At 39.3% G+C, this 24,425-nt stretch overlaps 1 protein-coding gene across 4 annotated transcripts in view; it reads right to left on the bottom strand.

Annotated features, from left to right (window-relative positions):
* plekhg5b (pleckstrin homology domain containing, family G (with RhoGef domain) member 5b) overlaps positions 1-24,425 on the bottom strand; it is a 162,927-nt gene that overhangs the window by 48,337 nt on the left and 90,165 nt on the right. For 3 of the 4 annotated variants that reach the window (XM_038309253.1, XM_038309252.1, XM_038309254.1), the window contains one exon: positions 3,118-3,259. In XM_038309253.1, coding sequence (XP_038165181.1) covers positions 3,118-3,259 — 142 coding nt within the window. Of the gene's footprint in view, positions 1-3,117; positions 3,260-3,379; positions 3,506-24,425 lie in introns of those variants that run through there. The other variant, XM_038309255.1, reaches the window with a different exon arrangement.

Here is a 24,425-nt window from a genome sequence, read left to right as displayed (position 1 = left end):
GTGCAAGTTTTCATTAAGTCATCGTCAGAAAGTGTGATCATCTGTATAAAAGCAGGAGCTGTGGCAGTTTGCTGCTCCGAGGCAAACAGGTGTGTGTTAACACAAAGCCAAGAAGGAAAGACGACGGCAAACTCTTTACAGAAGTCCTTTTTATTACTCATCTGTTTGGAAAGAGGTATAAGGCTCTTTCTAAACTTTTCCAGACTGTATATATAAAAAAAAAGATGCATTTCATCAAATTCACGCAAAGCTTAGTAAAAGCTAAAACTGGGAAAGTTTTCCATTTGAAATGATTTCTTTTCACCAGAAAAAAAACAGGCAGAGTGACTCTGGTTTACAGTTGCAGAGAGACACTCAAGGAGGAAGGAAAATGCAGAATACAAGGACAAACGTGACTCTGAAACAAAAGAAAACTATAGAATCCAGGTGATTAACATTTGATCCATCTGAATATTGATTACATCCGCTGAGAGGGAGTTTCTGTCAGTGCTGAAATGCTTCCACTGCCCACTAGAGCTGTGGTTTCCAAGCTCTGACCTCAGGGCCCACTGTCCTAGCCTCGTGAGACCATCCTGATCTCGCGAGCTTTCAAGGTTTCACTCGCAGATCAGTCTGGAGACTCTCCGTTAAAGAAAATTTGGAGCAGTTCACCAAACGAACGTCCAATCAGCGTTGGCTTTGAGGCGGGTTGAGGTGTGGCGCAACGAGAAGCGCGACAGTTCAGTCTAAAGAACATGGCGGCTTCAGCCAATGAAACTAGCGTTAGCGTGGCAAGTTTTATCGGAATTACAGAGTATTTCTTCACTGAAAGAAGAGCAAAACACTGCTCTGGAGGCTTTTCTCAGACGAAAAGATGTTTTTGCTCTTCTCCCGACTGGTTTCGGCAAGAGTTTGATCTATCAATTGGCTCCTATTCGTCGTTGTTCTGTTAGTACGCCATATGCTTCTTTGATCTGATTGGTTTATTTGGCCCGTCTATCACCAACATAGGCCAATCAGCTAACCAGTATTTTCGCCCCTTCCTAAAATTACTTCAACGGAAGGTTTCCAGATGGATATGCGGAGCAAATCCAGCAAATCCATCTGGCGGAGTCAGGTTAGTGAAAGCCCACACCTTGATCTGATTAACACTGTGTAAAGGACCTTTAAAAGGTTATCCTGAGCTATCTCTATAGTTATGCTGCTATAGGCTTAGACTTCTGGAGGACATAGGGACCCCCATTTCATCATTCTGCTTCATTCTCTCTCTGTTCTCCTATTCTGCAGAATCTGTTAGTTCAATCTCTAACGTTCTGCTCTCTCTGCTTTTCCTCAGAGTAGCTTTGCCTCGTCTGTTCCTGTTTGGCTGTGACTTTATCCTGGAAAGAAACATCAGCTGTGCTGCTTCCATCAACACCCTTGTTTATAGATTGGGTGGATGTGCTCTCTTCGTCCCCTGACATGGGAGCTGGCTCGGAGCTCGTCTGACTGGCTGTGTCTTTCCTGGACGGGGCCGCCTTTTGCAGCTGCTTTTTGTGTCTCTGCTTCTGTCTCCTTCAACCCCAGTCGGCCTCGGCAGATGGCCGCTCACACTGAGCCTGGTTCTGCTGGAGGTTTCTGCCTGTTAAAAGGGAGTTTTTCCTCTCCACTGTCGCTACAAGCTTCTTAGTGTGAGGGATTGTATTTGAGTAAATGAGTCGATGCAATCAACTGGTTTTCCTTAGAAAACTTTGTATCAATTTGACTGTATGATCTGGTTGAACTGTAAAGTGCCTTGAGATGACATGTGTTGTGAATTTGGCGCTATATAAATAAACTGAATTGAATTGAATTAAACCCATCTATCCATCCATTTTACATCATACTTATCCCAGATGGGGTCGTGAGGGTTGCCGGTGCCTATTTACAGCTGTCAATGGGGGAGAGGTGGGGTCCACCCTGCACAGGTCGCGAGTCTATGGCAGGGCAACACAGAGACCAACAGGACAAACAACCATTCACACACACTAAGGAGAATTTATCGAAGCCAATTGACACGACATCAGTCATGTTTTTGGACTGCAGGAGGAAGCCGGGATGCCTGGAAAGAACCCACACATGCTCAGGGAGAACATGCAAACTTCATGCAGAAAGGCCAGGAATCGAACCCGAACCCTCTTTCTGCAAGGCAGCAGTGCTACCCACTGAAGCACTGTGGAGCAATAAATAAAGCAATGAATTCAAGATGGAAAACTTTCTGGCTCTTTCCCTTAAGAGATGGATAAAGCTCGAGAAAGTCCGCCTCAGATCAACACTGAGGGAATTTCTGACACGGGAGCTAATGTTGCTTCATCTTTGTTTAAGAAAATAAAGTCAGTGGAATTTGTTTAGGTGAAATTTACACCATTTTGGAAGCAGAAGATTTCTGTATCAATTATGGTTGGACTTTCCCATAATCCTAAACTTGTAATTACTGCTAATTATTTCTATTGCATTGAGCTAGATTAAAAGACTCTTCTGCAAAAATGATGCAATCCTATCATTCGCAATAAAGAAAAGTGTTTTTATCCACATAAATATGTCAACTCTCAGAAGCAGCAGTAATTTGGTTACAACAGCAATAAGATGAAAGCAGAAATCTCCTAAATGTGTCAACACCTGAGGATGAAGAAAAAAAAAAAACACCCTTTAGGACTAGTTCGCACAAGCCCCAGAGCCTCAGATTACAGCCCTCTCCTCTTTGCTCAGAGGTTTAGACGGAGAGCTGGGGATGACTTCCTGGAAGATTCACTCCAGGTAGAAAAGTCAGCAACCAATCAGAGCTTGGAGTGAATGAACTAAGAACAGAGGGTTATCTTTTCGGACAGACAGACTTTCTGTGTCCCCATCAGCCCAGAAACATCAAAAATGCTGATGACTCTAGTTTTAGTAAATCAGCAGTTATCAGACCCGATCAGAATGTCTTTAACATGAATGATGAGATTGTTTAGGCATGAAAAGGAGTAATGATTGACATCACCTGCAACAATAAAGACCCTGCAACAATAAAGACCTGGCATGCATGATATTTTCACAGTGAAGGTCCTTTCATGTTACCAGGGGATGACTTCATCCTCCCCCTTTCTACGAAGGGGGGGAGGAAATAAAGAAATGATCTACCTTGAGGTTGCAGGTCGAATCGTGGGTGTCGGTCAAAGTGCATGTTGTCGGCGGTCTCTGGATGGCATCGTGAGTCACATGACTCACACAGATGAAGAGGATTTTTGCTGTTCAGGTCCTGGCAGTCTGGGTGGTGGCAAACCTGAACACAGACACAGGGGGATTGTTACACTGAAGCTGAGATATCTTTAAAAAAAAAAAAAAGAAGAAGAAAGAAAGTAAAGCAGGGCCCAAAGTGAAAAATGCCATAACGGTCACACACTTTCAGAATAAACAGCTCCCCGCTCCACCATTGTTTCTGCTACAATTAAACGACCGCAGAGGCCGCTGCAGGCAGCGCAGAGGTTTAGGCGACTCCCACCATCTGTGCCCCTTTGAGGCTCCACAACAAACTCTCTTAAAGCCACCTCGTGCACTGGTCTGGGATCTGCTTACTCTGACATAATCCCAACTGCATCCTTACACTTAAAACCACAAATCTGGCAATACGTCAGTAACTGGGAGATACGGTGTGCATAGATCCCCCATCAAGTTAGGAAGCTGCAGCAGAAGGCTGCAGGATTAAGGATCAGTCTGTCTCTGGACCAGACATAACCACCCCCACCAGCATCACCAGTGGGCTCTTCAGTGTGTCCCAGCAAGGCAGCACCCACCCCTGGCTCAGGAAGCATGGGATGTATGGGGAGATACAATGGAGGTCCTGCTAATGTACTTCCTGACATTGTTTCGTGGAACTTGGGAGGAGCAGTGGGTGTCTGTGTGAAAACAAGTGTGTTGAAGGGTAAAACAGGCACTATCACAATTTTATAAGCTGAAAAAAAAGACATGCATGAGGTCTGAACATTTCCCTGGAGAATCATTTTGTCAAAGTTTGCGTTTAATGTCTGACCGGCTCAATTTAGGGAGCTTGTAATGCTAAAAGATAAGTGGCTGAGTGAAGAAGAAAGAGGATAATGAGGTTACTCTTGGGTCCCAGGTGAAGACAGAAGCTCACAGGAAGGAAGAATAAAAAAATGTTTTAAAAAGGCCATGGAGAAGCTTTTCAAGAAGTACAAAGCCATAGTTCAATCGTGCAACCTCATTGGTGGCTGCACACTGTCAAAGCCATCTGACGGTCCTGCAGAGATTAAAGCTCCAGTCCGAGTTGCATGAGCCGGGGTTCTTTCCTGCAGCACAGACTCCTCGCTTCCTCCAACACGCCCAGGGTCGCTGTGCCCAAGTCAAACCACTGTCAGCGCAAACTTTAAGGCCGGAAAAGATCAAGCTCAGGTCAAAATATTACAGCGATAATAAGGAGATTCCTGTTTAATCTCACTTCGTTTCCATAGTTTTGTCCATCCTCTCCATCAGTTCTGTAAACCGTGTGCATGCAGCAGTAATTATGCATAATCTGAGTCACTTATTCCTTCTTTTTTTTTTAACACAACAAATTAAGCTCAGCAAATTGGAGGTTTAAAAAGGACTTGGGCGTCTCTCCTTCGACTGACTCACCGATGCCTGACCATCACCCAGGGATCAAAAACCAGACAGCAGTCAGTTACAACATCTCCCAAGGTGTTTCATAAAACCTTTCCTCTTTTAGTGAGCCTCTCGCTACATGTAAGCGATGGTGGCAAGCTGCCACAGCAAAACAGAATCAACCACAACTTTAGAATGAATAAAATATGTTCAAACTAAATAATGCATATGAAATAGCATAGAGTATATTTTCAAATTAATTCAATTTAGTTTATTTCTATAGTTCACAACTCAAGGCACTTTACAGTTCACCAGATCATCCAGTCAGATTGACTCAAAGTTTTCTATCTCAGAAAAACCAGTTGATTGCATTGACTTGAATGCAATCCCTCACGCTAAGCATGCTTGTGGCGACAGTGGAGAGGAAAAACTTCCTTTTAACATGAAGAAACCTCCAGCAGACTCAGGCTCAGGGAGAGCGGCCATCTGCCAATTTTCACAACTATTCTAATTATAACCAGAATTAAAAATAATTAAAATATAGGGATGCACGATATAATCGGCCCCCTATCGGTATCGGCCTTAAAACTGAATATCGGACATCGGCCATGCCACCGATATTTAACCCGATATTTGATCAGCTTCTGAGTTTCTAATGAAATATTGCTATATGTCATCGTTATGCTATTAAATCCCCCGAAAATTCACTAAATTTTGCCATATTTTTATTTGTTGATATATTGACGCGGTATCGATCTATTTTACTAACAAAATCTCACAAGAATTTGCAAAATATCACGACAGTTTGTAACAGAACGATGAAATTTTGAAAGTTAAATAGATCGATACCGCGTTTTTAAAAATCAATGTGATATCAGCATATGAAAATATATTTGAGTATATTATTTTTCAAAGTGTCAGAAATGGATAATAAAACTGCTATTTTCAATGACTACTTATTTTTGTCCAGCTTTAACATCGGTATCGGTTATCGGCTACATGAGTTTTAAAATATCGGCATACCGGATATCGGCAAAATACCCATATCGTGCATCCCTATTAAAATATGATGAAATGTTTGAAAAAAAAAATAATCAGCTTTTTTATTGTTATTACATTGTCACAGGTACCTAGCAACGAAATGAACTCATTTAACCTCTCACCTTGGGGAGCAGGGCATTGTTAGCCTGGCTGTTGGCTTTAGTGAGCCCTGTTTCAGAGACATAGACAGATATCGGGTTTTACAGGCCAACAAAGAAGCCAAACAACCCCCATTCCAAAGGGATGGACCCGTTTGCCCGGTTCAATTGGCATATTTTCTAAGCCAAAAGAAGGCTTTGTTTTTATTCCACTCTAAAAAGCCTTGATTTCAACATTATTTCTGACATTTTGATTTGAAAAAGCTTCCTTGATGGGAAGCGAAACGTCTTAAAACTTGGAAACAAAGTCAAGTGGATTGTTTTTTTTTTACTTATCTGGAAGTTTACTGTGAATTCAGGCAATGTGTAAAATATCTTACATCATTTCATAAGGTAAGGTTAACGTAGGTCATATTTTAACAATGAAGATGTAGTTAATCATAGCCAAAGAATGAAAAAGAACATCCAAAGGAAAACCGTGGGCTATCGACACTACTGGGGCTGAGAAATGTGAGCAAATCAAAACGGAAAGTTAGGAGTGTGCTCACAGACAGGTGAGTTTTATGTAGCTTCACAATGAAGGATTCGCATTCCTGCCACGACAAAAGCAGAAGGGGAAAAAGAAGAGTAGGGCCAAATTCAGGGAGGTTAAAGCAAGAGAAAAAAAAGATGATCTAAAAACACTGGAAGATTCTCCTGTCAGAGTTCGGTTTTGGTTTTTCCAAATACTGAACATTCCTATCAATGATGTCTATGCAGATCTGTGCTTTCAATACCTGGAAAGTGTTATTATATTTTAGGAACTCCAAAAAAAGAAGGGAAAGGGGAGTTTCCAAGAAGTAGATGGCATCAAACTGGGGTTTTTATAGAGGCCAGACACACAAACGCTCCAATGTTTGGATGGAGGTAATATATAAAAACCTTTAATGAGATTAGGATGTATTTAATCCTAGCAGGGAAACGGAGAGAAGATCATTGGCCTCTAGGAGTGACGGTGGTTTGGACTTTATTTTTCTCCTCTTCATGTGGATCAGGATATTCATGTTCATTTCTATGATAGATTAGATTAGATGAGCTTTATTGATATCACAGCGGAGAAATTCACTCGTCACATATTGGCATAGTGATTAAAGAAGGTGCAAACGAGGAGGAAAAAGGTGCATTATATAACATCTATAAGACTAAGCAGGGGGAAAAGGAGGAAACCAAAAACAAACATTGAAACATTGAAAAAGAAAATTGAAGCCCAGGAAAAAAAAAACAAAAAAAAAACGGCTTTTAAGAAAAAAATGGGTCGGCCTAAATCTACACAAGAGGCAGCGACTTCCGTGATACAAGCAGCAGTTTGGTGACATAACTTAAAGGAACGATTAGCAACATACAGATGTCAGAATTTTCAGGTATAAGCTGGTATTTGACCATTAAAAGCCCCATGAGAGGAACATTATCTTAAAGGCTACTATAGAGGAGACAGGGAGCTGGTAGTATAATATTATTATTATATCATAAATATATTTATTTGAAAAAAAAATGTTTAGTATGTAAATATACAGTCATTTGTTTATACTACTATTTTTCTTTTTTTAATGTTTTTATTAGTTTTTCAAGGCTGCACTTTAAAAAATGAAATTGTCTAGAGCTGTTTTAAAGCTACAGTGTGTAATTTTCAGCGACATCTAGCGGTCAGACTGCAGACTGCAGCAACATGAACGTCTCCCCCCCACCGCTTCTCCCCCCCAACAGTACGGCGAGCGTTACGGGACAAAATGTCTTCCACGACGTCCGCATCACCTACCTTCTCAAGTGATGAGGTTTGTTTACATAGATAATTTTACAGATAGTATTTCATTAGTCTGTGTAGGGTATAGATTTCATGTAGACTTAAGATAATAAATATACCCGTTATCTTTTCTACGTCGTTGTGACGTTTTGGTGAGCTGCTTTGCATGGTGATATAAACAGACGAAGTAATTGTAGTCATTAGTTTAACAGCGAGATTGTGTTCGCTGGAAGAATATATATTCCCCGTTTACAGAGTCCAAGTCTTGTTTGTGGCACGGGGGTTACAAGGCAAGGAAGAGGGAAAGGAAGAGGGCAGAGAGGCCGGGGTGAGCGTGCAGCTGGGGCCAGGCGAGAGAGGGGTGCCAGCGGGGTGAGAGCAGAGGAAGAAAGGCTTGAAGATCTCCAAAGGAGCCGGAGAGAAGTAACCGAGGTATATATCCAGAAAATTATTTTACAGAAAATTACTGAATCATTACCTGTGAAACGTCAGGGACGTTGCTGAATAAGTATACTGGAGAGTAACAGCATCATCACGCAGCATGTTATTGTTTTAGACAGGTCTGAGCATCCTGTACTCCAAAAACTGCAGTGATATTAGACAATAGTGTGTATAGGATTAATTACCTGTCCAAGAGAAAACTGGCAACTTGAGCGTCACTTTGAAAACCTTTTTCCTCCATCAGTGACTTCCATCGTGTAAATGCCGTGCCAATGTTGATCCGTGTTTTTTGTCGTTTCTTATCACTCTTGCGTTTATTCTCGTCGTGTTTCCGCTTCTTAGATGACGGGGGTTCGGTGTCCGCCGCTTTTCGTTGTGATACAGAGTAGACATGATCCTCCATTCGTCTGATGTTTGGCCACACAGTGCCAAACAGTTTGCAAAGTCACTCACGCCTGCCGCCTTGTTTACCTTTCTTGTTACCGAGGCGCAGTATACCTGCTTCTTCTTCTTCTTCTTTGGTTTCAGGCAGACTAAACGCTTCTCAGGCATAATACTGCCATCTACTGTTCAGTACCGTCTCAGTTCATCTCTCTCAACTTGCCGTAGTTATTTTCGAGCGTCATGGGAGATCTCGCAATCGCTAGTTTGTTGCCTCTGCGCTGCCGTAGCGCAAAGATGTCAGCCTCCATGGCTGCGAGACCCGCTCCTATGTAATTATAAATAACGAATTCTAAGGCAACGCAAATGTTATGGTTAAAAGGCTGAGCTCATAGGTGATGATAAATAACATAGTTATGTATAATATATTAAATTTCTGAATTTATATGCCTGTAATTATTACACACTGTAGCTTTAAACAAAATTTCTTTTTGTTTACACCCGTGTATACAAAATGACCAAATAAAAAAGTCTAAGTCTAGTGCTGGAGCAGTGCAGGAACTTCTGTGATCTGGTCAGAGGTAGCTGCCATTTTCCTGGTGGAGAGCTGTAGGAGTTTGGCCTGGGTAGCTTACTTTGAAGAACCATCTAGTCCTTCTACACTGGAAAAACGATCTAGTAATAAGTAAAAATTTGTTAAAGGAATAGTACACCCAAAACATGATTAGCCTTCATTTTCTACTCACCCCCATGCTGAACAACACTCTGGAGTACTTTTTTGATATCTCAAATGCATCTGGAGATCTGGGAGGCTTCTTGCTGTCTGCTGACATTCAAATAATGGAGGTCTATGGTGACCGAGACAGAAAGGTCCATAAAAGTCCACAAAAAATGTGTCAATATTCCTCCATACTGCCCGTCCAATGTATTCCAAGTGTCCTGAGTGGGTAGCATCCAGAATTTACTCAAAATGAAGTCATTTAGAATGTTTTTAGAGCATAAACAGTAGTGTATAGGATTTCCTAAAAGCGAGTTCCCGACTCTACGAAAACCGCGGCAGACCAAACCAGATGAAAGTGCGCATTCAGCTCGGCAAAGAACTCATGCTCTTCCTCAACACTGAAGTCCTCAGACATTTTTTCCTTTCGTTGTTTCTTTCTTTGCACAGGTAAACAGCACATTTCTTCTTCTACGCTTGCATTATCGGCAGAGCAGACGCTGAATGCGCACTTTCATCTGGTTTGGTCTGCCGCGGTTTCCGTAGACTCGTGAAGGCGCTTTTAGGAAATCCTATACACTACTGTTTATGCTCTAAAAACATTCTAAATGACTTCGTTTCGAGTAAATACTGGACGCTACCCACTCAGGACACTTGGAATACATTGGACGAGCAGTATGGAGGAATATTGACACATTTTTTGTGGACTTTTATGGACCTTTCTGCCTCGGGCGCCATAGACCTCCATTATTTGAATGTCAGCAGACAGCAAGAAGCCTCCCAGATCTCCAGATGCATTTGAGATATCAAAAAAGTACTCCAGAGTGTTGTTCAGCATGGGGGTGAGTAGAAAATGAAGGGTAATCATGATTTGGGTGTACTATTCCTTTAAATTAAGTGTATTTACCCTTAATTTGAGTAGTTAAATGAGATATTTTGTCAGTGGAATGAGTATTTTACTCTTAAAATAAGATATTTAGATAAAATGCACTTGAAATTAGACAATGCAATTGTGTTTTCTTATTTTTAGAGTAAATTGTCTTGTTCCATTGGCAAAATGTCTCTTTTACCTCCCCAATTCAAGAGCAAATGCACTTATTTTAAGAAAAAATGACTTATCTAGATTTCAATTTTTTCCAGTGTACTCGTTACCAGAGAGGGTTTCCTCCACAAATATGGAAGCAAATCGTGACCATATTTCAAATGAAAAAGCATTTCCAGAAATTCTTTTTCATTTTAAGAATGTGGCCGCATTGTTTGACTCATAAAGGAAATTAGTAATCAATAATCCTGTTTGCATTTTCATTTTCTTCTTTAAAGCTACAGTGTGTAATTTTCAGCGACATCTAACGTCCAGACTGCAGACTGCAGCAACATGAACATCTCCCCCCCACCGCTTTTCCACCCCAACAATACGGCGAGCGTTACGGGACAAAATGTCTTCCACGACGTCCGCATCACCTACCTTCTCAAGTGATGAGGTTTGTTTACATAGATAATTTTAATACTGCCATCTATTGTTCAGTACCGTCTTAGTTCATCTCTCTCAACTTGCCGTAGTTACTTTCGAGCGTCATGGGCGATCTGGCAATCGCTAGTTTGTTGGCTCTGCGCTGCCGTAGCGCAAAGATGTCTGCCTCCATGGCTGCGAGACCCGCTCCTATGTAATTATAAATAACGAATTCTAAGGCAACGCAAATATTAAGGTTAAGAGGCTGAGCTCGTAGATGATGATAAATAACATAGTTATGTATAATATATTACATTTCTGACTGTATATCCCTGTAATTATTACACACTTTAGCTTTAACACCGTTCATCATTTCAATTCATTAAAATTAAAAAGACATTTGAGATTTATTTTTCAAAATGTACCCCAGCAAATACATACCAAAATTCTATTTGAAATGCAAAATTTGAAAATGAAAAAGCATTTCCAGAAATTCTTTTTCATTTGAAGAATGTGCCTGCATTATTAGGCTCATCAAATAAATTGACTTACAAATGAAATTAGTAATCAGTCATCCTATTTGCGTTTGCATTTTATTCTTTAAGACTGCACATTTTATGCCATAATCAAGGAGAAAACACAGCGGACATTGCTTTTTCGTTTTCATGGTCAAGCATTCTGAGCGGCGGGGGCAGCAGAGTGACGTCAGCAGCCGATCTTCCTCAGGTCCTTGCTGACCGGGCTACCCATGTTGTATCAAACAATGAAGCATTTCTGGAAATGCTTTTTCATTTTCAAATTTTACATTTCAAATTGAATTTTGGTATGTATTTGCTGGGCTACATTTTGAAAAATAAATCTTTTTTTTTTTTTTCGTTTTAATTAAGTAAAAGCATGAGCAGTGTTGAAGAAGAAAATGAAAATGCAAACAGGATTATTGATTACCAATTTCATTTATGAGTCAAACAATGCAGCCGCATTCCTAAAATAAAAAAGAATTTCTGAAAATGTCTTTTCATTTAAAATATGGTAACGATTTGCTTCCATACACAAAGAGCTGCCCATCGTCCACAATCCTGGTCCTCAAGGAGAACAACATTACCCTTTTTCTGGTTAAGCGAACCTCCATTAAATGATTAATGACCTTTTATGACCTTTTATTATTAAGGTGAGTTTCTGCAGGTTGCCACATCCTCACAAGCTTTTAAATCCAAGTCCACACTGCAAAAAATATAAATCTCAATAAGTTATTTTTTCTTAAAATAAGTGTGTTTTTCCTTGATTTGAGGAGATAAGTAAGACACTTTGCCAATGGAACAAGACAATTTCCTTTTAAAATAAGAAAAAACTATTTTATCGTCTTATTTCAAGTAAATATTATCTAACTATCTTATTTTAAGAGTGAAAATACTCATTCCATTGGCAAATCATCTTATTTACCTGCTCAAATTAAGGCTAAATATACTTAATTTAAGCCATTTTTTACTTATTTCTGGATTGTTTTTGCAGTGCAGTCGGTCTTAAGAAATGGGCTACCTATAAATTTTAAATTTCCGTAAAGTAAAGCCCAGCTATCTGAGTGGAGATGTGAACAGAATGTGCTCCATCATGCCCAACTGATTATTTATTCCTTTGTTGGAAATGACACCGTTTTCTATGTGTTAGTGGTCAGAGTGAACTTCCTCCTCTGAGCTCACTCAGACTTCTCCGGAACAGCGCGTCCCGCAGAGTTCACCTTGCGCTTATGTAAGCGCGTGCATAACAGAATGAGTGTGCATCCTGACAGAAGAAGGTACGAGAGCCGCTGGGCTTGATTTCTTAAGGAATGCGTCTTCTCTGAGATAAGAAAAAATAACTGACTCCTTTTTCTTCTTATTCTTTTCCGGTAAAAAGTCCATAAATATGAGTTCCACTGTGATCTTTTATGATCCCTTTAAAACAACTCATTTGCTTCAAAGCTGGAAATGTTCCTGAAATAAAACACAGACTAGAATTTGACCAAGAGGATGCCTCGTGGACATTTTAGACAAGTACTGCATCATTATTATGTAGAATACTTTTCCAAAACCAATGTTAATGCAAGGATTGATTTTAATGAATACAACATACTATAAATTAATATATTAGCCACTAAATCCCAAATCAAAAGAATATGATGGATCCTTAATCAGATTGAACAAGTCCCTCCTCCTGCTTGACATGCAAATATGAGATCAAGCATTAGAAAAGCTTAGTAGACAAATCTCCATCGTTTAGTTAACACCCTGTGCAGAGATTTCAATCACACATATCAAGAAAATCAGCTATTGACACTTAAAGGAGAATTCCGGTTTTTAACACTTTTAGCCCATTTTCTGTAGTGTCCAGGATGAAATCGAATGATCGACACCAAAATTTTGACAATTGCTCCTGTCTCTGCTTTTTGGCTCATGCAGAATCCCCCCTGGCTGCTTCAGAATGGCTTCCATTGTGCATGTCCGATAATGTCCTTAAAACAACCTTAAACGTTCTTTTTTTAAAATATGCTACTCACCGGGTCGTCAACGCTGTTCAATGACGTTCCAAAAAAAGTTTCGTGAAGAAAAACCGTTCTTGTCTTGTTTTATTTAGCATTTTGTAAATCCCAGAACTATTTTTTCCGATACATCACAACCGCTTATAAACTTCCGCTTCCCGTTCGAATCTGAAGCGTTGCACACTCCAGACCACTAGTAGGCGACAATGTCTCTATATACTCCTCCTCAGTATATTCCGGTTGAAAACTGTATCCTCTACCGTCAAACTCAAAGTCCAATATGTCCTCCTCAAGAATCCACCTTTCGTATTCCATTTTCAGAGTTTTTTAAAGTGTTTAACAGAGACGTTAACACCTCGACGTCGGAGTACACAGAGTGAAGCGAAAAGACTACGACTAAGTGTAAACAGGCCCCATTTCCGTTTCCGGTGGCGGAGGGATATTGACTATTCCAACAGAACTCAATGGGATTTACAAAATGCTAAATAAAACACTACAGGAACGTTTTTTCTTTACGAAACTTTTTTTGGAACGTCATTGAACAGCGCTGACGACCCGGTGAGTAGCATATAAATAAGGTTGTTTTAAGGACATTATCGGACATGCACAATGGAAGCCATTCTGAAGCAGCCAGGGGGGGATTCTGCATGAGCCAAAAAGCAGAGACAGGACCAATTGTCAAAATTTTGGTGTCGATCATTCGATTTCATCCTGGACACTACAGAAAATGGGCTAAAAGTGTTAAAAACCGGAATTCTCCTTTAACAAGATTATCTACAACTTTATAAGGGAGAGGTTCCCAATTATGTCGGCTTCTGACCCACAAAATAGAACCAGAACGATTTCATGACCCAAACTATTGTTGATTAGGATACAAACATAACATAAGCCATAGGTTAAACGGCAATAGAAATAACAGCAGCCAATGCATTTAGTTATTTGTCTATATTTATGTAAGGTTTTAAGATTTTTAAAGGAAATAGCTTCAGGTTTAGCTGGCATTCCCATGCTGGCCTACGATCATTCCAAACTGATTTTTCAAATGCTAATCATCATGAAATCACTTAAACAGAATGTCTGACAAAATTAGGTAGGCTGGAAAGACCTCAGTCGTAATGCATCGTCCTATACAGAGATGGGAAGTAACGAAGTACAAATACTTTGTTACTGTACTCAAGTAGATTTTTCTGATATTTTTACTTTACTACTTATTTTTATGGCGACTTTTTACTTCTACTCCTTACATTTTTACTAGGGATGCACGATATTGGGATTTTGGCCGATATCCGATATGCCGATATTTTAAAACTCATGTAGCCGATAACCGATATCGATACTGATGTTAAAGCTGGACAAAAATAAGTAGTCATTGAAAATAGCAGTTTTGTTATCCATTTCTGACACTTTGAAAAATAATATACTCAAATATATTTTCATATGCTGATATCAAATAGATTTTTAAAAACGCGGTATCGATCTATTTTACTTTCAAAATCTCGTGAAATCTCATCGTTCTGTTACAAACTGTTGTGATATTTTGCAAATTCTTGTGAGATTTTGTTAGTAAAATAGATCGATACCGCGTCAATATATCAGCATATAAAAATATGGCAAAATTTCGTGAATTTTCGGGGGATTTCGTAGCATAACGATGACATATAGCAATATTTCATTAGTAAAAGAGATTGATATGGTGTTTTTAAATGGCAATATATCAGCATATGAAGATATTGTGATATTTTAATATATCAATATTTTTTCCCTCGTCTTTAGAAGTTTTTAAGTCTGTAAAAAAGAAGATCAAATATTGGGTTAAATATCGGTGTGGTGGCCGATGTCCGATATTCAGTTTTAAGGCCGATACCGATAGGGGGCCGATTATATCGTGCATCCCTAATTTTTACACAAATATCTGTACTTTCTACTCCTTACATTTTAAAAAATTGGCTCGTTACTTTAGTTTTGAATAATTTCAATGGAGTTACCGTTATTATTTTTCACGTCATCAATACCAAATTCAATCTAATTGGATGGGAATCTACGTTGCATTTGACGCACCACTACAAGATGAATCGACAGATTCGGCGGTATTCATTAGCGGCAAATCATTGCAGCTTGGTGGCGGTGGCGTTAGCATAGTAGCATGGACGACGAGATGATTGAAAATGAACACAACGGAGATCTAGTCCTATTGGCAGACATCCATTTAAAATGTAGGCAACGGCATGAAAAAAGTGGTTTCTACTTTTACTTTTATACTTTAAGTAAATTTACAAGCCTGTACTTTGTTACTTTTACTTGAGTAAAGAAGTTTAATCAGTACTTCCACTTTTACCAGTGTATTTTTTAACACAAGTATCTGTACTTTTACTCAAGTAAGGAAAGTGAGTACTTTTGCCATCTCTGGTCCTATAATCTAATTAGATTTAAAATCAAATAAGAAAAAGACTTCCACAGTTTCAATAAAACAAAAGATCTAGCTACAGTATACTTCAAGATTTTAATTTTCATTTGACTATATGGTATTTTAGAGCAAAAAAAAAATAAAAAACACAATTACTGTATTTTTACGCAATAGAGAAACTTTGGTGCAACACCGGTAAATAGGCGTTCAAAGTAATAAAATTCACACAGAAACAGGGTTTATAAATGTATATAAAACAGAGTAAAGATTAAAATTTTGTCAGGGGAAAAACTGTTAACATTTATATATTTTAAAAAATTACGAATGTACAACTGATGGCTAATTTAAATAGATTATTTTGCTATAAGCAGCAACAGCATAGATGTGCAAATTAAAGCAGTGATATAAACACTAATTGGGCTTTTTGGGAGAAGTTGCTGGAAGGAAGGATCTGCGATAACGCTCCTATGTACATTTAGGTTGCAGCAGTCTGTCGTTGAAGCAGCTCTTCAGTTCAGCAAAAGCTTCATGCATGGGCTATTAATTTGTATTATGTATAATAATAATGATAATTATAATTTAATAATATAAAATAGGGTTAAACTGGAATATCTTCAGTAGATTTGAATCGGTCGATTTGATTAAAATCCACTTGCTTTACTGACCTGCAGTAGAGTTTTACATCTGATCTAATGCTTTTCTGCAAATGAACAAGGTCAAAACTTAAATTTTGAATTATATTAGTTAAGAAACTGTGTGCTCTTGTAAACCTGAACCTTTGTTTGAAATAACAAAAAGGGACAGAATGTGTAAAATGTTTATCCAACAACAATTCTCTTAAGTTTTTTTTTTCTTTTAGAATAAATGTTTAACCAAGAGAGGAGAAGTGATTGGCAGTACTGCTGATTCAGGCTGTGACTTACAGAACCCAGGCAGAAAAACATGGAGCAAAAGGTTAAAAGAAAGGACTTATCTGTAAAAACATGACCTCCCATGCATTACCTTTCTACTTCAGAAACACCCAACCAAAGAGCAGAGTCATATCTCTGTCATTGTTTCAAGCAACCTTCTCCGCTCACGTCCGCACATACAGACACGTAAACATGAGGAGCTCATCTCCGAAAGCTGGAGGCAACATCCAGGCACGTCGTGTTTAATTACACGAGACCACATTAATGTTCCTCATCGACACGTTCAGTCGAAAATGATGGAAGTTCATGTCCCAACATGTAAGGCATCACCTATTTGGTAACAGATAGTCGTTATGACAGAGTGCACCTCTCAAAAGGGACAAGGAGCTGTTGGAGTGAGATCCTCTTTCGTTTTTCTGTCATTGAAGGCTCTACGCCCCCTCACACTCAGTCAGTCCACGCAAAAGGTGAGGAAACCTCCAATGAATTACCCCCCCCCAAAAGAAAACACACCCACACACAACCAACGACTGGTTCGCATTGGAGCAACAAGAGTCATGCTCAGTCTTGTTCAAACAGAGTGTAAGTTGGTGAAACATCCAGACAGACTTTGGTCAGACCAGCTCACACAGTCTGAGAGTCAAACTAATCAAAGGAGCCAGAAGTCAGACACGCCGCCACCTCATCAGCGGTTCATAGTCTACAGAGAAAACAGCCGCCGTCTCCTTTTCACACTCAAATGCACTGAAGTAGTGACCTTCATCTAAAACCGATTGTACGCTTGATCTTTTGATCAGGTTTTCTTTGAAATCTTCCAAAACTAATAATTGATTAAATAACTAAATAATTTAAAGTAAAGGACCATCTTAGCTTTAAAACCTTGGTCTAATTTTTTTTTTTTTCTTTTTCCCCATAAACCAGGTCAGAGTTTTCCAATGCTACTGTACTGAAAACTACGGAAGAGGATTAGGGCCACTGGAAAAAAAAAAAAAAGTTAACTGATTTTTAAATTTTATTTCAGTTTAACATGGGAAAAATAAGTCAGAATTCCGACTTTTTTCCTCAGAATTCCGACTTTTTCCTCAGAATTCTGACTTTTTTCTCAGAATTCCAACTTTTTTCTCAGAATTCGGACTTTTTTCCTCAGAATTCTGACTTTTTTCTCAGATTTCTGACTTTAATCTCAGAATTTTGGATCTTAATATGGATGGGCACCATGAAGGAAGAGATGTGGGAGCAATCAGCTTCACTGACAAAGATGTGAGTTGTTTGAGGTGGCCAGTGAATTAGGCAACTTTTTACGTGCCTGAGGGGTCCCCTCATTAATGGAGGAGCAGAAGGTCATTAAAACAAAAGAGCTAGTATCTAAAACAGACATGGCTATGGCTTGATGCTAACATGTTTGTAAGCGGTCAGAATTCTGAGATTAAAGTCAGAATTCTGAGATTAAAGTCAGAATTCTGAGATTAAAGTCAGAATTCTGAGATTAAAGTCAGAATGCTGAGATTAAAGTCAGAATGCTGAGATTAAAGTCAGAATGCTGAGATTAAAGTCAGAATGCTGAGATTAAAGTCAGAATGCTGAGATTAAAGTCAGAATTCTGAGATTAAAGTCAGAATTCTGAGATTAAAGTCAGAATGCTGAGATTAAAGTCAGAATGCTGAGATTAAAGTCAGAATGCTGAGAAAAAAGTCAGAATTCTGAGATTAAAGTCAGAATGCTGAGATTAAAGTCAGAATTCTGAGAATAAAGTCAGAATTCTGAGATTAAAGTCAGAATGCTGAGATTAAAGTCAGAATGCTGAGATTAAAGTCAGAATGCTGAGATTAAAGTCAGAATTCTGAGATTAAAGTCAGAATTCTGAGATTAAAGTCAGAATGCTGAGATTAAAGTCAGAATGCTGAGATTAAACTCAGAATGCTGAGATTAAAGTCAGAATGCTGAGATTAAAGTCAGAATGCTGAGATTAAAGTCAGAATGCTGAGATTAAAGTCATAATTCTGAGATTAAAGTCAGAATTCTGACTTTTTCCCCATATTAAACTGAAATAAAATTTAAAAATCAGTTAACTTTAAATGGCATGCCATATTTTCTAGGCAAAGAAGATGCGGACACCAACCATGACGACATGCAGGTGTTAGGACTGCAAAAATAAACAGCAATCAGCTCACATCATTATCTCATCTAACATACGGGTTTTGTTTTCACAAAGTCTAGTTTTACTGAAAGATCCTGGAGCAACAAGTCAGATGTGCTGAATGGAATTCGTGTTTTAGAAAAATGATTATAGAGAAAAAAATAAAAATCTGCATTTATTTTTCTGATATAAAGGGGGCGTGTCCCACACTTTAGGAACAACAGATTGATACAGTCCCATTTAACAGCCTCTTCCAGAAATTTAAGACAAACACGTATGTTTACAATAATAATGAATTCAGTCTAAAACAATCTAACAAATACATTTTTTTATTAAAAACACTAAACAAAAACAGATGGAGGACTTCTAGCAAGTTGATTAAAAAAGGAAACCCACCGACAGGGGCGGAGCTAGAAGAGTGGCCTGGGGTGACCATGGCCACCCCCACCAGATGATTTTTTCCCCCCATACTGACACTAGATCTAACCTGACTCCGCCAGATGGATTTGCTCCGCATATCCATCTGGAAACCTTCCGTTGAAGTAATTTTGGGAAGGGGCGAAAATACTGGTTAGCTGATTGGCCTATGTTGGTGATAGACGGGCCAAATAAACCAATCAGATCAACGAAGAATATGACATACTAACAGAGCAACGACGAAAACACAACCACAAGCCAGGCTACTCTTGCCGAAATCAGTGGGGAGAAGAGCAAAAACATCTTTTCCTCTGAGAAAAGCCTCCAGAGCAGTGTTTTGCTCTTCTTTCAGTGAAGAAATACTCTGTAATTCCGATAAAACTTGCTGGATAGCCACGCTAACGCTAGTTTCATCGGCTGAAGCCGCCATGTTCTTTAGACTGAACTGTCGCGCTTCTCGTTGCGTCACACCTCAACCCGCCTCAAAGCCAACGCTGATTGGACGTTCGTTTGGTGGACGGCTCCAAGACTGATTAGCGAGTGAAATCTCGAAAGCTCGCGAGATCAGGATGGTCTCACGGGGCCAACGTAGATCAGCACCTCCAGAAGAAGGAGGGGGTCATCAGTGATACTCTGAAGTTGAATGTCCTGATAATTAATTACTTATTACTAATTTGCCAAGCTAACTATTATTATAGTCAAAACAAACTGAAAATAAAAATACAGTTATAAATTGTTCAGATAGTTTCAGGACTAGTTTTTGTGTTTTAAGAGAAAGAAAAGAAAGGTATGCATTTCAGCTAGTCATCTAGGAGTCTTATATGCAATTAATGAGCAAACACTATCAATTTTATCTGTATATTATGCAGAACCCCCAAAAATATGAATGAACATGAATAAAAAGGTATGAAGATATATTTATTAGCAAAGGATTCATTAAAAACTAGTTCGTCATCAGTGATTTAGGCCCCGTCCACACGAAGTCAAAACGAACACGAAACGCTGATATTTTCCAAAACGTTTGCAGTAAAGACGGAGACGTAAAATAAATGTGAGCGTCCACACGAATGCATGAAAACGCTGCAAAATGTATGCCAGGCCTGTAAGTGGCGCTGTGGTGCCAAAGCAAAAATAAGCGACGAAATGTTGGGCATGCGCACTAATATTTATACATGGTTGCCCTGCGGGTCCATTTTCGTGGTTCAGTCAAATTCAGGTGCTGAACTATGACGTCGATATTGCTCTGTTCTTCCTGGAGATATTCCAGAAGAAGAAGATTCTGTTGTAAGCCCGACAGCAGGGTGAGTAGCATTAGCAGCAACGGCGCCATTGTTGTTGTGATGTGTCGCGCATGCGTGTTTAGAGGCGACGCTATGACGCATGCGTGTAAAAAAACATATGCGGTTAGAGCGTAAAGATGGAAACGCGAAAACAGCGTTTCGAAATCTTCCCACTCTGAAGGCTGTATAAAAAAAAGATCGTTTACAGACCCCCGAAACGCCGGCTTCGTGTGGATGAGAGGCTGGTTTGGTGAAAAATTTGTGCGTTTAGGCCAGGGTTCGTCTTCGTGTGGACGGGGCCTTATTTTGGAAAATAATAAAAGAGCGTGATCCCTGTAGCCTGACATTGGTGCCTGCCTGGTCACCCGCAATGAATGAGCAATCACCACAAAATGGTGGAATTAAGCAATCCCTCCGCTGAAGTTAGCTTGTTAAATGGGATAGATGTGTGAAAACATAATCCAAGCATACATGTCAATTGGGAATTAGATTTACGGCTGCAACAAACGATTATTTTTGCAAATCGATTAATCTGTCAATTATATTTTCGATTAATCTATTAATAATCGGAGAGCCAGAAGTCTAAGGAAGATTTTTTACGGAATTAAACCAGGTGGGACTAAAATTGGGTTGCGCAGTGGTTAGCGCACACGGACAATTTATGGAGGCCTTTGTCCTCGACGCGGGCGATGCGGGTTCGAATCCAGCATGTGGTCCTTTCACCCATGTCTCTCTCCCTCTCTCATATATATATATATAGCTCCATTTCTTTTTCATTTATTTATTCTGACAGTTTGGTGGCAAAGATGAGTTTAAAGCTCCTTTGACTGTGAAGCTGTATAGTTTATGGCGAAGCAGCAGATCAGAAGTTCTTTCAAAAGATGCTTCATCTAATGACCTATTCGGTATTTCTTTGAAGGAATTTGCCTCCTTCCAGATGGTTTCTCTGAAGAAAATTCCAGCAACTAACCAAATTCCCTGATTTACCTGCCAGAGATCAGTCAAATGATTTTAGAAAACAACATCTTTCAAAAGACAATATTGCTGAATGACTCCAGCACAGAAGCCTGCTGCCTGTCTTTACAATCAAGCTTCCAAAATGCAACTTTCCCTTCAGGACCTTAATTTCAAGCTAAATATACAACACAGCTTCCGTATTAAACGTGATGGATCACCCGAGGAAAAAGAAGAAAACAGAAAGAGAGAGGAGGGGAATGCTTGCTAGAGGAGTGTGCTTCAAGTCACTTTTTCCAAAGAACTATTTTTTATTGTCCTCGTGGGAGCAGAGCACACGACCCCCGCAGGGCCTCCCCCCCATGTACGCTGGAGCGAGCCCACTTTCCTAAACATTATGAAGAGCTGCCATTAGCTGTGGCCCAGTAGGTGGGATAGAAAACGGCGAAGAGGAAGGCTGCAGGACATCAAAGTGGGGGCACGCCTGGAACATGTCCGATTTATTTTTTCAATAAATAAACAATGCATCTGTTGAATAGTCCGCTCCTCTGCTTTCTTCTGCTGCTATGCATCCTCTGGCCGAGGAGGAAAGGAGGCAAAGCCCTCTGCTTTTTTTATTTTTTACTACAGACCTTATGCAACTGCACTGCCATTTCCCGTCTGCAGGTCTGTTCTGGATTAAGCCCCTCTCCCGGACCCTCGGTGCTCTACAGTATATGGCTTTACTCACACAGAGGCACTTGTTGTGGTTCAAACCTCCTGCAGAAGGGTGTGTGGGAAGGGGAGGGGGTGGGGTGCATTTCTGAGGCACCACCATGAAGACAAAGTGGTAAAGTTTCCTAGGAGTAATAATTCAACAAACAGAACAAATGATGGACGACCTAGAATCACTTAACGACCTGCTCCTGGTTGACCTTTTATACAGGTCAGATATCCCCTGTTTTCACATTAAAGCCGTTCGTAGTCGATTAAAAAAAGATTCTTACTCGAGTTAATTACAGGCTCTAAAATTTATTTTAACTGAAAACTATATGTAAATAAAAATTAGCAACATTTTCAAAAGTTTTAAAATAACATTTTTGCTCTTCACTGCAAAAATGATCTAGAATTAAGTAAACATTTCTTAAATTTAGTGTATTTACCCTTAATTCGAGGGGGTAAATATGATGATTAGCCAAAGAAATTAGTATCTTTACTCTTAAAATAAGAAATTTAGATAATATGAACTTGAAATAAGACAATGCAATTGTTTTTTCTTATTTTAAATGTAAATAGTCTTGTTCCATTGGCAAAGTGTCTCACTTTCGCACTGAATTGGAGAAAAAATGCATTTATTTTAAGTAAAAATTGCTTAATTAGATTTCCATTTTTTGCAGTGTTAAATTACTGAATCATCATTTTTAATCCATTGTTTGGGTCATTCATCCATCAGACTAGTTGAAAATGATAATTTAGCTTCTTTTTTTCATTTTTCTGTGCAACTTCTTTTAAAACTACTTTGCTGGAAATATGAAAGGTAAATAAAAATCCATTAAAGCGCAATGCGCTCCAATGAACATGGTAAAAAATGTATAAAAATAGTAGCGGTTTGGACTAAATTTACAAGGGGCTTCGGGGCTTTTTAAAAAATTTTTGGCTTCATTTTGGATGAGAGAACAAAAGAACACAAAAAAAGGAAAATCATGATCTAACCAAACACAGCTGAGTGAATCTTATGAAAATTATCAATAGAAAATATGAATCTGTTGAAATTACTGCCAAATCTGATCTAAAAATAAGAAAATGTTCTAAAATAAAGTGCATTGCCTTTAATTTAAATAGGTAAATATAATGATCTGTGAAGTGAATGAGTATTTCTGCTTTTAAAATAACAGAAATTCTAGCCTCGTGAGACCATCCTGGTCTCGCGAGCTTTCAAGGTTTCACTCGCTAATCAGTCTGGAGACTCTCCGTTAAAGAAAATTTGGAGCCGTTCACCAAACGAGCGTCCAATCAGCGTTGGCTTTGAGGCGGGTTGAGGTGTGACGCAACGAGAAGTGCCACAGTTCAGTCTAAAGAACATGGCGGCTTCAGCCGATGAAACTAGCGTTAGCGTGGCTATCGAGCAAGTTTTATCGGAATTACAGAGTATTTCATCACTGAAAGAAGAGCAAAACACTGCTCTGGAGGCTTTTCTCAGAGGAAAATATGTTTTTGCTCTTCTCCCGACTGGTTTCGGCAAGAGTAGCCTGGCTGTTAGTACGTCATATGCTTCGTTGATCTGATTGGTTTATTTGGCTCGTCTATCACCAACCTAGGCCAATCAGCCAACCAGTATTTTCGCCCCTTCCCAAAATTACTTCAACGGAAGGTTTCCAGATGGAAATGCCGAGCAAATCCATCTGACGGAGTCAGGTTACAGAAATTATGCACTTGAAATAAGATTCCTTTTTGTATTTTAATCAATCAAATCATTGAATCTGCAAATGTTCTTGCGTCCTTAAATAAAGGGAAAATAATATTTCAGGAAAAACTGAGTTACCAAGACAAACAATCCATGTTGTAACCCACTTTACCAGCGAGCCGTTTACTTTTCCGACATGAACCAACTACGTTGGCTCTGAAGCTCATCATCCGGTCCGATGTGGGCTGGCAGTGCGGGACGTGGACAATAGCTTATGTTAACCTTGATGCTGCAACATTAGTTTAGGTTAAATGCCTCCAGTGGGCAAACGCTTGTGATGCTGCTTGTGAGCCAGATTAACATGTGTGCAAAAGACTCATGTTCCTGCTTGAGTTTTATTATGCATTTGAAATACTGGAATTGCAAATTTTTTTCCCCAATGTGTTGAAATCTATATGATGGATGTCTGAGTAAACATCCTTATTAGTACTGACACTAGTGATAGCAATCCTATTCTTAGTCACTGTAAGTACATGATGCTACACAAGGTTGATCTATCTAATGGGGGGTTAATTCACAGGTTTTGGATTTAATTATTTATTTGAAATATTTCTCACCTCGAGTCTGAACAAAAATTTTCTTTTTCCTTAATGTTTTAACAGGTGGGATCTGGGGAGGATTCACTAGAACTAAGAGTCGCTGTGGATCAGTTCAATTATAATCAACTTGTTTTCAAAGCCACAGAGCTGCTGCTTTTATGTCAGGCTTTGCAGGTTGGGCCGTATTAAGTAGCTGCTTCAACTGTTGCCATCTGGCTTTCGGATAGCTCTGCTATGCTGCCAGCAGATGGCGCCACATCTGTTTGAGTCTGCTCATTATTCACAGCGCTGAAATTCTATTTAGCCTCAAAAAGGACTGAGCACCATCAGTAAGGAGGCTT

Source organism: Cyprinodon tularosa, unplaced genomic scaffold, assembly GCF_016077235.1.
Source record: "Cyprinodon tularosa strain WSP-4 unplaced genomic scaffold, ASM1607723v1 ctg66, whole genome shotgun sequence".
Taxonomy (NCBI): Eukaryota; Metazoa; Chordata; class Actinopteri; order Cyprinodontiformes; family Cyprinodontidae; genus Cyprinodon; species Cyprinodon tularosa.
The sequence above is the reverse complement of the archived record's forward strand: the minus strand, read 5'-3'. Positions and strand labels throughout refer to the sequence as shown.